General features: G+C 49.1%; 4 protein-coding genes across 4 annotated transcripts; all 4 read right to left on the reverse strand.

The window, feature by feature from the left end:
• Window positions 1–5: 5 nt before the first annotated feature.
• N7520_010006 (putative MFS transporter) lies at window positions 6–2026 on the reverse strand (the record flags this gene model as incomplete). Its single annotated transcript, XM_057143940.1, has 2 exons — window positions 6–1156; window positions 1207–2026. 2 exons carry the CDS (start codon window positions 2024–2026, stop codon window positions 6–8), a joined length of 1971 nt encoding a protein of 656 aa, XP_056993228.1.
• A 1679-nt stretch (window positions 2027–3705) lies between these two features.
• On the reverse strand, window positions 3706–5832 carry N7520_010007 (arylsulfotransferase family protein; the record flags this gene model as incomplete). Its single annotated transcript, XM_057143941.1, has 3 exons — window positions 3706–5463; window positions 5524–5652; window positions 5722–5832. The coding sequence occupies 3 exons, from the start codon at window positions 5830–5832 to the stop codon at window positions 3706–3708; spliced, it is 1998 nt and encodes a 665-aa protein (XP_056993229.1).
• A 1915-nt stretch (window positions 5833–7747) lies between these two features.
• Window positions 7748–8662, reverse strand: N7520_010008 (sulfotransferase family protein; the record flags this gene model as incomplete). The annotated part of the gene is made up of 2 exons (XM_057143942.1): window positions 7748–8460; window positions 8518–8662. The coding sequence occupies 2 exons, from the start codon at window positions 8660–8662 to the stop codon at window positions 7748–7750; spliced, it is 858 nt and encodes a 285-aa protein (XP_056993230.1).
• A 2435-nt stretch (window positions 8663–11097) lies between these two features.
• Window positions 11098–12864, reverse strand: N7520_010009 (AP-2 complex subunit sigma; the record flags this gene model as incomplete). Its single annotated transcript, XM_057143943.1, has 5 exons — window positions 11098–11199; window positions 11249–11563; window positions 11612–11651; window positions 11748–11851; window positions 12283–12864. 5 exons carry the CDS (start codon window positions 12862–12864, stop codon window positions 11098–11100), a joined length of 1143 nt encoding a protein of 380 aa, XP_056993231.1.
• Between the last annotated feature and the right edge of the window lie 235 nt (window positions 12865–13099).

Below are 13099 nucleotides of genomic sequence, written 5' to 3' on the forward strand. Positions count from 1 at the left end.
TCACATCAATGTTGTTCCACGACCTCATCCTCCTCGCCAGGGAGAAGGATCTCATGGCCAGAGCCTTCGTAAACGAATATGGCAGCAACGCAGCCAAATACGGACACCAAAGCAATCAACCACCAGGCGAATCCAACTGTGCCAATATCCAGACCGTATCCGTACCACGCACCCGAGAAAATGGGGCCAATGGTTCGGAAGGCAGAGGAGACGGACTGGCCGATACCGTGGATGGTTCCAAGGACCGAGGGGTGTGGCGAGCAGTTGTTCAGGAGGATGATAGAAGTTGGGAGGGTGAAAGTCCGGGCGGTGACCTGGCAGAAGAGCACAATAATGATCCAGATCCACACCCACGGGCCGTTGGCCTGGCCGGGAGGTGGGGTGCTGGACGGGGCCAGGGCGATATAAGGTGCCAGCGCGTAGGCCAATGGGAATAGAGAGAGGAAGTATTGATAACTCTTGGCCGTGCCCAGTCGGCCGTTGATGGTGGGGTAAATGGTGAACTGAAGGAACATGCCAATTACACCCAGGATCGCGGTCGCAAAGCCAACGCTTTGCGGGAGCATACCCAGGCCACCGGTAAAGATGAAGGGCAAGCTCTGGGCAGGGCTTGCGGGGTCAGCCGGGTCATAGCGAGGAGTCGAGAGGAAAAGCAACCAGAGGTTGTTGAATGCACCCATCTGGAAATCGAAGAAAGCCTGCGCTCCAAGAGTGCACAAAACGTTCTTGGTCCAGATTCGTCGGAATGGCAACACACGCTTGGTGCGAATAGGCTTGGAAGCTTTCTCCTCGAGTTCGTAGCTCTCGGAGCGATCCAAGGCTCCGGCAAGCAAAGGGCCGTTCTCCTCGTAGTCCCGGAAAGGCAGACGGGAGTACAGAGGTGAAGAAGTACCGACAACGCGTCGCACAAGGCGAGCGAAGAGCTTCATGGCGTAGGATCCCAGGCCCGGCTTACCCTTGCAAGAAAGCAGTGTCTCTTCCAATCCATATGCCACCAAGCATGCGCAGATCGACAAGAAGATGAAGTTGGCAAACATAGGCAATGAGTAAGGGTAGCGCTCCAGCCATTGAACACCATTCTCGCCTCCAAAAGACGAGTTCGGGCCGAACAAGCGGGGGTAGCTCTTAACAGGGTCGGCCAACATACCACCCATAACTATGCAGTATTAGTATAGACCTAATAAGTTAGGAGACAAGGAAACTCACCAGGACCAAACAAGGACGCAATATTAAATCCAATGGGTAGGATCAAGAAAGCGCGCGAATGATATTTCTTTTCCTTCACATTCTCCGCAATCATAGTTCGGATAATTCCAACAGTACCATTGATAGCGCCACCAAACGAACGCCAGAATACGGCCTGCGCAAACGACGTTGAAAAGGCCACACCCAGGCAGGAGACAGCCGTACCAACCAGACCTACCAGCAGCACGAATCTCCGGCCACCCCACTCGGCATCAGCCACACGACCCCATGGGATGGCCGTCGCAAACTGGGCCGCAGTGAAAGCGCCCTGGAGGATACCAGCCTGGGTAGCGACATCGGAGTCGGAAAGGTTCTCATCAAAGGACTTGAGCTGATAGAACATGTAAGCCTGCAGCGAGGCGATCTGCAAAAAGTCGAAGACACGGCAAAGACCTAGAAGGGCCAATTGGCCCTTCTTCGGCAGCGACATCCATGTTACCGGGGCAGGGCGGACGGGCTGTTCGGTGTGTAGCGACTGCATAGCCAGGAGCTGGCCCTGGCTTTGGGAGCGACTGCGCACATGTTGATTCTTCTGACTGTCCAGATCCATTGAGGTATTGCGGAGCATGACGGGGTCATCGATCGGAGTGTCGGGGGAGGAGGGGCTCTCGTCCACGCTGGCGAGAGAGAGCTGGGACTCGCGGCGACGTCGTTGAGGTATAACTTCGGATGGTTCGCCGTTACCGTGACCCTGGGTTATATGATGGTAGCCACTCGACCACGAAGTCGTACGCGCGTGGCGGGCATTACTTGGTTTATGGCTCTGAGACCTCGCAGGCATGACCCAAGAATGTATATGTAAGCCGGGGGAGTACCGATGGAGACCGACGACGTCAGGATGCGGCCCCTTTGGGTTTCGTGTAATTTTGGTTTTGAAAGGGGTTCACCGGTTATAATTGGTCCACCACAACAAAAGAAAAGTGAAAAGATGGTTGCAGTTGAGTAAAAGGATTATCTTTCTAAGTTGTAGAGAAGGATGAAAAGAAAAGATCGTCTATGGCGTTTCGTGTGTAGTTTGTTACTGGATCCCCTTTTTGACCCGTTCGTATTGAGAGGAAATTAAAAAGAATAAAATCTAAATGATGATCATGGTTTCTCCATAGTTTCCACAGGTAAAAGCCATAAGAAACCCAGTACCTATTCTGGATATCTTCTTATAAGCCACACCCAGATCTATACTCTATACTCCGTACACTCATTTTTGTACACTCCTATCTGTACTCCGTACTCGTACAAGTCGATGGTTTGTATTGAATCGTATTTCATATACGATCGACAAGACGGGGCTTGCGACGACAAGATCCACTTATATTTCCGAGTCCTCTTACAATGGCTCATGAGTCGCCAGTCTAGGCCGTGCGTCTCCGGACATTTCTTGGCACTCGAAGAATAGTGAAAAGTTCAATTTCACCTGTAGACTGGATACTGCGTAATTTACTCCAAAATAAATCCGAGAAAATCAAGTCTTTTTGCCATTTCGAAGAATCGGGTATAGTGTCCGTAACGGGTCTACGTAACTCTCTGAGGACAAAGTTGACTAATTAGCCTTAGCGCGCCCCTAGAAGCTTTGCTTTTGGGTTCGGGGCTTGGCAGGCTTCAGGTCGACGCGGCTTATTGTTGACGGAAACTCCGTAATTTATCCCCGAATCCATTTCCCCTCTAGGTGGATCTAATCTATCTGTACGGATACTCTGTGTGTACTACATAGCCGGGACATAGGGTCATATTATAGGTGGATAAAAATAATCGGATAAAAAAATATAAGAAAGAATTCCAACGTTCATACCCCGTACGCCGTCGTAGCCGACACTATACAGTAGAGACAAGTGTCAATAACTCAACGGGGTAACTGATCGACTTCTTCCCGATGAGTTAGTTCGCCTCTGTATCAGAAAACTCCACGTTTCAATCAGGGATAAGTATCAGCTAAAGTGTGTAAATAAGCTGGATCACACTGTTACACTCAATAGATTGATCTACAGATCCTGCTTCAGCCAAAAAAACAAGGCCAAAGTCGAAAAGCAAATCTTTCATGCCGTTGATGGGCGCACGGGAACCCAGGGTTCTACTCCTAGGGGCCCCTCTTTCTTCTGGAGAATTCTGCAAATTCTTTTGGTTTCAGGGTGGGGATGGGTTCGCCGGATCCAGATATTTTCGTATCGCACTTGTCATATACCAGGGGCGCCGAGGCGAGGAAAGGTTCCGGGCGGCACCGAGGACGCGTATACCAGGACGTATGGCTTATATGGTACAGAAAAAGTCAAATGAAAAAAGCATTCAGTGCCGACTTGGCTCAACTGATTACGTAAGAGCTTGGATTTAATGGTATTTGATGGTATTGGTATGTAATCTTTACAGGATCTATCATTTTGTCCGTCGCTGATTTGTAGTATATACGGGGAACATGTCCCAATGAGGCCCAAGCAATGCAATGCAGGAACAATGAAATAATTAAAACGTCTACTCCGTCCGCTGTCGTCTGTGGTTCGGACTGCGATCCGCAAGTGGGAAATAGTGACCTTCATCTCCTCCGGTCCACCGCTTCCAATTCCACCACGGTAGATCGCTGGAACGGCGGTCTTTTGACTCAGCCATACCGTTCAACGGTTCCGCTGATTCTTGATCATCTAGCGGATCCAGCCGCTGATGTTGACAGTAGCGGAAGACGTAGTAGCCTCCGCCGATGAACGTAAGTGACAATATTACGACACCCGCCCAGAGATAGCGAGGTTTGGAGGTCCAGGGCTTCTCGTAGACTGGGCCTTCAACATGCGGGGAGCTAGAGGGGTATTGCCAGATGGATCCGTCGTGCTCGGGGTCGACCCATGGCACTGTGTTGACGCCTGCGGGCGGGATGAACGGTTCAGCATGTTCCTCGCCAGGGAATCCGTATCCAGGAGCATCCAGACAAGTTTCGTCTTGGCAGAACTCGCGCAGCTCTGGCGAAGGGACGAAGGTATACTTGATCTCGGACCGGCCGAGGACTGCGCCGTTCTGGTCAATGGCCTCTGCGCGGGTCCACGGGTAGAAGCTGGCGTTGGTATATTCGGTCTCGAACCCGGTCTTCTCGATATTGTCTAATAGTGTCCACGGTCCGGTCATGTTGGAGGCACCGAAGAATCGCCAGTCCTTGACGCGCGTGGCGCCGTTCCAACTGACATAGAATGTGGTGGGAGAGAAGGGATCCCCAGTTCGAGAGTACGTCCAAAGGGCAGGGGAATCGGTAGGTTGACCATCCCACTCGAATTTCATGGCACGATAGTTCATGACTGGGTCAGCGGCAATCTCAGCCCAGAACACAATGTTCCCTTCTTCGTCATGTTCTGAGATATAACGATTATTTCCCCAGCCCATCATCACGTTCTTGTTCGGTAGACGCTGAAGATTGCCCTGACTGGAGCTAATCAGATCATGGATCAAAGGGCGATAGTCGCGAATCTGCAGAGCCGTGTTATCCACGTGGTCGATCAGAATGATCATTCCCCCAGAGTAGGCGTGAGTGCGGTTGTACCCGTTATATCCGTTATTATATAGTGAGACGACGGAGTGGGTGGCATTCTCAAACAGCCAGCGCGCATCGTGCTGCTGCGAGAAGCTGAAATTTATATTGCGGAAGGTGGGTTGCGCGCCATGCAATCTCCAAACTACCGACCCGTCTTTTCCGGAAATCTTGTAGATAGCGCAAGTGTGTCGCGACGAGATCAAGTAGTCACCGTCGGCATTCTTGTCGATCGAGTTGATATGGAAGTAATCCCAGGGCTCGTGGACGTTCAATCCGGTTCCAGAGGTATCTGTATGGGCGGGGTAGGTGTAACTCATAGACGGATCAACGTGATCAAGAGACCGCCATTCAAACAGCACCTTGCTCGTCTCCACGTCCACCTCCTGGAACACACTCTCCATGAGCCAACCCACACCGGTCTTGATATTCCAGGGAGTCATGTCGAACTGTCGCTGCTGGTAGACGGTCATCAGGGCTGATTTTCCGTCGTTGATCGGCATGAATTCGTGCATGTCGCTAGATGCCATTCCGCCGCCTGGTTGGACGGATCGCGCGATGCGGTAGCTGTTGTCCATGATAATGCCATGTCCGCGACAGTAGCCTTTCTGCTGGTTGCCCTGGAAAAAGCACAAGTGGTCGGCGCCCTTATATTTGCACACGTGGAATCCGTGAGCATTGCCCGGTCCAGAGACACCCCAACCGCTCCATACTAGCTCCTATCACCAAAAAACCAGGTCAGCGCTTGTCGTTATCCGTGGTCGCAATGGGTTCCATACTCCTTTGTTGTCAAAAATATAGGGACCCGGGTTCTGGGCCTCGTAGGGCGTAATGAAGATGTAACCGGGACTGAGCTTTGATTCGTCGCTGTGTTCAACTTTGAAGATCGGAGGATAGATGTCGGGTCGCTGCGAAGCAAGGTTAAAATTGGCTTGAACAAGGGCTGAATGGTGTGATCGGTATTTTTTTTTACTTACCGATTTGAAGAAAGACACAGGATCCTCAGCGACAGCGCCAAGAATGTATAGCAGCAAGCCGAGAAGGACGAGGGAGGATGTCCTCACGGAGGGATAGATAGCGGCGACCATGGGTTCTCCTTCACATCACTCCGCAAAAAGGAAAAAGACGAAGAGACCAGAGACCAGTATGCAAGGGGAGGTATGAAGCATTTACAAAAGAATCCATCAGGAGAAGGATCGCCGGAAGGAAAAAAGGGTACGAGTCCACCATATGTCACCAAGCGGAGTAGTGTGGAGTTGACGATTGGACGAACCAGCTTTTTCGGCACTGATAGAGACGAGAAGGCTTATCTTATGAATTGCCAAGAGAGCCAAGTCTGAGTAGTTCATAAGCTAGTGACGTATGTGGGGGGAGATACTCTATAAGAGTGTTACTTATCATCTCATATGAAATTCGTCTACTCCATATACAATTCATTATTCATGCTCTTACTATGGTAAAATGCCTCTTGTTTCCCCTCAAATCAATTTTATTGGAGTTTGGGGCTAAAGGGACCTAGCCTAGCCCATTACCGTACGGTACCGGTACTGCCCCCCAGGCCACGTCACGCAAGATCTGTACCACCAATATAGAGGAACATGAGATTTATCTCCTATTTAAAGTCTAATGTGAGCTATTAACTACATCTTGCAGTAGCTATTTACAATAATAGTACTTCATATGTTCTAGTAAACCAGAAATCGAAATGTAGACGCCACATGAACCTTCCACGTGTGTGGCTGATCGAACCCAGTTTTCCTGGTTTCCAATCCGTACGCGCGGACTCATGCGCAGTCCTGCAGTCAATCCTTCGGAGTTAACTGTATCACAAACCATGAATCATGAACCAGTTTATCCGGTCTTACTGGATCTTCATTGTGGATGCAAACGAACAGGGTCCAACCATAACTAATTCTATAGAAACCAGGTAGAAATACTCCATACAAGGAAACATCCATTCAAAACATCAAAAAGGGCCTCGCATCTGCATCCATATCCACATATACCCGTTCCATAAACATAAATTAAACATAAATACATGAGACAGAGTACCAACCTCGAATGGTTCGTATGCGTCCTCCCATAAATAACAACGATGCAAGTTCGCCTTTGTACAGGAGTACGAAACATGCCTAAACTGCGGAGTACTACGCGCCATGTTTCAATCTTCTATGTCCCACGCAAGCCAAATGACGTTGCCCTTTCCGGCCAATGGCAATTCAAGTACAGAGTGAGCGGGCGCGAAAAAAGAAAAATTTTCCAGAATGGAAATTTGCCCCTTTGAGATGCCAAGACGCTAGTCGGCCAAGAAATCTGGTATACGTACGAGTACGAATGGTTCCGTGGGGCTTTGTTTCGCCCCTGACGAGCACACGTACACGTAGGAGATTTGAAACGATGATTCAGGATTCAGGGATTCGGGGATTCAGGGTTTAGGATTGAATTGGGGTTCAAGGTTTGGATCTGAATTTGGGTTTGATTTGGTTCGGTTCAAGTTGTGGATTGGGTTAAGCTTTGCGGCTTAGCTTGAAGATCCTTGATTATAACAGGTCATATGTTACGATAGTTTACATTTGAGCATTATGGCAATTGTAATGATTTTGTTCTTGTAACATTGATCTTACAAAGGTGATGCAAAGAATCAGGTTTACTGTGAAGAATCAAGGAGGTTACCCCTTACATGAGTCAAAACGTATGCATATCATTTTGTAACCGTTCCTCGGCCGAGGATTTCCCCAATGGCTTAACCAATGCAAAATATGAAAAACAACAGAAATGACCAAGGTATAGGTCCCAAATAAATATGTACCAAAGAATTAACATGATTGCAATGCAATCGCGTCAGGCAGAAAAGGGGAATATTATAGCCTGTAAACAAATGAGATCGTGGCTCTGAAATGGATAAAAAGAAGAATGGACCACGCGGGGTTCCCTTGTCAGTATGCGCCTGCGCACACTGGAAGGTCCAAAGAATGTTGTTCGGTCAGGGGCCTCGTTGATTATTTACCGAACGAAACGCTTCCAGGCCATGGTAGCAGCCAGACCGGCAGCCAGGATGGTACCACTGACAGTGACAGCTTGCAGGGCGGCGTTCATCATCTGGTGACGGTTGCGAGTGCTGCAGCGCTTGTAGAAATCGGCCATGTCGTTTCCGCGGGGGAAGGGGGTATCAGGGATCTCCTCCTCGAGGAACTCGCAGAGAGGGGCCCAGCCGTCATTGATGTTGTACTCAAGGAGACGCTCGGGAGGAACCAAGGATCGGACCTCGGCGACGTGATCGTTGTAGACCTGCTTGCCCTGGCCGGGGAAGTCACCACGGAAGAAAGTCTCGAAGAACTTGTTCAGCATGGGGTAGTACATGCCCGCGGCCCAGCTGAAGTTCGAAACGAACTTGTGCTCGGGGTCGCTGACACGCCAGAAGACGGTCTTCATGACAGATGCGTGCCACGGGTCGACGTCACGGGTGGTCAGGATAACCTTAGCATTGGGGTAGGCCTCGATCAGCTCCTTGGCGAAAGCGCAGGCGGGCCAGTCGCACACAGCCTGGCAGTCACCGAGAAGCTGATCCCATTCCTTGCGGCCGAACTCTCCAATTCCGTAGTACTTTGCGTTCAGGGCATCGTGCCACATAAGGCAGTCGGGTGGGTTCTCAACCGAGGCGCACATCATGTGGTAGCACTTTCCGTAACCTAGGCGCTCAAAGGCCTTGCGCAGAGCTAGAACACGTCAGTTTGGTGTAATGGATACCGTTGGAATCCGAATCCCCAACTCACAAGCAGTACCGGTACGGCCAACACCCAGGGCCAGCACCTTCATAGGCACAGTGCGGTGGCACTTGCGACGATCAATGTTGGTGTCATCGGTGAAGACATCAGTCCAGGGCTGAGGAGCCAAGTTGTCCGAAAGCTGCAAAGACATGACGATATTATATAAGATAACAGAAGATCTGGAAAAGAATGAAGATGGAAGAGAGAAAGAAAGGGAGATCCAAGTGGATAGATAAAGTAATAAATAAATAAAAAGAGGGGACCGACAATTCGAAAGAAAGTCTAGAATGGAGTAAGGTTGATATGGTGATAAGGGGGAAGGAAAAAAAGAATCCGGAATAAAATACGTTGATCTCTCCAAGATCGATTAGAGCTGGAAAATCTGTCAAGCAGAGTAAGCGCCAATCAAGTGGAGCGAACCACTTATTCACAACCCAAAGACCAACCCCCGCGAGTGGCGACGTTTCCACCTCTTGCTGTCAATCTTTCCCTTAATTTTAGCGGATATTTTGGTCCCTTGGTCGCCATTCGCTTTGTTTCATAATTTTTGATGGATTTCCGATGCAGTCCACGTACACACAGTCGACGTCTCCCATAATGGAAAGTAAATTTGGGGCGCAGGGAACAAGAACGTCACAGGCTGACGCAGGGTTGTCAGGGATTGTCAGGGGGTGGAGTTGGTAATATTCTTGTCACAGAAATCTCCGTTACGTGCCAAGAGCGCCATCCACGTAAACTCGGCAAAAGGCAGGAATTGATGCGTAGTTGAGCAGCCAAAGTTCGGGTCTTGCGGACGATCCGTGCGGCTGACAATGCTGATTGGTGACCAAGCGGGGAAGGGCAACGCGTCCCTGGAAAGTGGGGAATGCCGAAAGTTCAAAGAACTTGCATTGAACTGTATTGTATAGTATAATTGACTCTTCCTAGAGAAATTCAAGTCCAGTTCAAGTCAGTTAAAGTCAGTTCAAGTCAGTTCAATTCAGTTCAATTCAGCTCAAGTCGTTTCAAGTTCTTCAAAAGCCAAGTTCATGTTCATGTTGACAAAGTTTGAGCAAGTTTCATCTTCAGCCTATCCCAGATCCGGCAAGATTGGATCCAATATCGGGTTCCATACAAATCACTCCGTGGCGTATCACTAGCTCGTCGGATTGATTGTACCTCGTGGTCGAGACCAATGTTTTCATGCCAAGAAAACAATAAATCACATTCCGATCAACGCGGGCTTTCGGTCATTTGAGCGGGGCTTTCGTTGAGTCGGGGGCAGTGCAAGGATGGAAAGGGAAAGTCCCATTTCGTGTTGATCAGGTATTGACCTGCCGAGACTGGAGTGATCGTCCCGTTTCTGGGTCAGGGGAGGGGGGAAGGTGATAACCATAGTGAGTACGGAGTACAAGGTCTCCGTACTGGTGTTGTAAGTTGCGCTGTACTCTGTATCCGTGCTTCGTACCTTTACTGTTTTGATGAGTGGTTAGTCCGTAGTGGGTGTCATCACATTTCAGACTTCATTGTATAAATCTGGTCTCATCGTCTCACTAAAGATGTTTAATAAATGTAGTTCACTTCACTGTGGAAAGTAAAAGGTTCAATGGTTAAAAAAAAAAGAAGAAGAAGAAGACTCAGGGTCTCCAGGGGCATTCAGGGTCCTGGAGCGAGGTAGGCTGATTATATGGGGGATGCCAAGACCAGACCAGGGTGTTCGCCATCGATGAGCACAATCACCTCACGCGGGATCAGGTCGGTCAGCGGACGACGTTGGTTTTAACATTTCCGCTCTAATCAAAGCTTGGTTGCATGTTGGAACCCTCATCCCCGCTTGATATGCACCGGCAGTGATTTCGGCAGTTGAAACGATGTAGGCGGCAACATTCTAGGCATGGGGTTTCCAGGGTCTCATTCAGGGTCCATGTCCAGGTGAGGAAGGGAATACGATATACAGGTCTTGGCATCTGCCAAGATTGGTTGCTGATTTCGACATTCGCCCTAAAGTGGCACCTATTAGCCAAGGCTAATGGGATTATAGCTGGGTACATGTCAATAATGCTACATAGTCTATTGTAGGATAACTTTTTTGTACTTCCAAGGTTATACCTAGATGGAATTCAAGCACACCAAGTGATGCATTGCCCTGATCACTGACAGCCCTGGAGCTGACTTGGTCATTAAGGCTATAGTCTATGCAGCTTGTTCCTGGTACTAAGCATACATGTACAATCTCGATTGCACTTCCATTCGGTCTGAAGCATAATCCTTTCGGGTTATATCATGTGCATTATATGTATGCTAACTGTATACTGCATGGGATTCGCAAGGTTCATCATGCGGCTCATGGTGATTGACCTTATGGAATTGTAGATCCTAGCCATGGTAAATCATCATTTAGGTTCATCTATTCATCCAACATCCTCTAGAAAACCCTCGGTTCAATTTTGATAAACCAGATTATATTCAAGTCTAAAACGACGACCAGTTGAAAGTCTTCATTTTAAGTTAATATTCACATAACTCCAGGATTTGAACTCCAAAACTCCGCGTCCCATACGTATGCGCTGATGCATCCAATCCCATAGAAACCACCTTCCACAGGCCCTACTCCAGTTTATCCAAGTGCTCCAGTCTCGTAAGCACAACCTGTTTGCTCGTCTCTTCAATCTCGCCGGCGAGAAAGACTTCGTCCAGGATAGCGTAGACCTATACAACATCAGCACCATCCATCAATCAATATACATATTTAACGCACCTTGTAGAAATTGAACACTAGATCCAATTCACACACATTCCCAAAGAATTGATCCAGCACCTCGACGAAAAAGTGGATAGCCTCCAGGTATGCCAGCTCGTTATCGTTGGCATCCACGCATACGCAGAAGAAGAGACCCGCATATCGTCGATAGACCACCTTTGTACTGCGACGGAACTCCACAAAGTTGGACTGGTATTTCTGATCTCGGGGTGCGACAAGACGGTGGACCTGTACGGCGTTAGTGGGAGATTGAGCGGAGAGGTAGGTAAGCTTGGATCGGACCTCGCCCTTGAGTTTCACTTTCTCTTCATCCTATTGATGTGTTAGTGTATGCGGACTCAGAGGGATTGCGACACTCACACTGTACGGGGCGTACCATTTCGCCAGGCGCGTTTTGCCCCTATAATGATTATCAGCTTGGACCAGGGTAATCTCTCCCAAGGAATACTGACTGGCGATTCTGAACGAGGATAAATGAAAGTACCATTGTTAGTACCTGGTCATCTGGTTCGCATCGAGTCTTTGGAGTGCAGCTTGAAGAGGTTCTCCGCGATTTCCGTTATCGTGAAGCTCCCCTCCGATATACTGCCAGTTCACCGCCTATTGCTATCAGACTTAGTACATACTTGATGTGCAGTAGATACGTATAGTCTATAGAGAACATTTTGATTGAGGATTAAAAAATGATGATTCAGCAGCTAATGTATGCACCTAAATTTTCGATCGGTCGCTAGCAATCACAAAGGCATATAGGTCGGAAAGGAAATATTTTCAACGATCTGAGGCAATCAACAGCGTAAGGCGTAAAACTCGTCAAACTTCGCACAGGGTAGGTTCAAAGGCAATGAACGAAAAAAGTGTTCAGAAGGTCATTATTCGTAGGCAGTATTCCCGGTCGGTGTTCAGAAGAAATCCAGAAGATCCCTAGGATGAGCTCATCCGATTCCAAAGTCTCGTCAGTCTCGACTATAAATCGACCATTAGCTCGACATTCCAGAACAAGACTTAATCTGAAAAGGTCTCCAACATACCGTAACACTGACCGGCGTACTAGGCTCAGTCGCAGCCTCCGACCGCGCCCCCGACTTCTCATCAACGTAGCTATCATCTTCATAATACTCCTCGTCACTCTCGTCTTCAGACGACGGATAAAATCGATCCGGATCCCCATTGTAAACCATAAACCAGCCAATCTTCTCCCCAGGAGCTAGTCGATTGCGCAGCTCCTCCAGCGCCTCCGACTCATCCTGTGACAAGCCCGATCCCTGCTCAACGCAGTCCGCGATATTCATCCCGGGCCCAGCACTATCCGGCACAGAGCTGCGACAATCAGGGATAGTCAGGACCTTCGATGCGACATAGGCATGATCCTGGCTAACGGTATTACTTGATTCGTCGAGCGGATCGTACTGCTCGATGAAGCGCAGTTCGGGCAGCCGCGCGACAAGGTCGGGTTGTGTCTTATGGAAAGATTCGGTCAGTAGTTCTGACGTGAGTGGTTGTTGGATATATTCGGCTGCTGCTTCTTCGAGGTTGTGAAGTACGATGTAGACTCGGATGCCGGTGAAGCCGGCGCGGGGCCAGCGAAATCCATGGATCATGTAGACGGGCATGGCTGACGGGAAAGGATCGGATCGATCTGGAGGGATCTGTCGTGGTGTGGCTCGGGAGAGGGCCTGACAAGAGGCGGGTTGGATTGAAGATCGAGTCAGGATCGGAGTTTCCAAGGATCGGATGGATATTTCATTTGAATGCTTGAGGGGGGAAATTGGAAGCTCGTGTTGGTATCAGCGTTCTGTGATGCATCGAATCGAGATTCGAGATCAAATGTGGACCTTTACCCAAGCG

The sequence above is a fragment of the Penicillium odoratum genome, assembly GCF_028828045.1.
Source record: "Penicillium odoratum strain IBT 22623 chromosome Unknown utg000006l_segment0_segment0, whole genome shotgun sequence".
NCBI lineage: Eukaryota > Fungi > Ascomycota > Eurotiomycetes > Eurotiales > Aspergillaceae > Penicillium > Penicillium odoratum.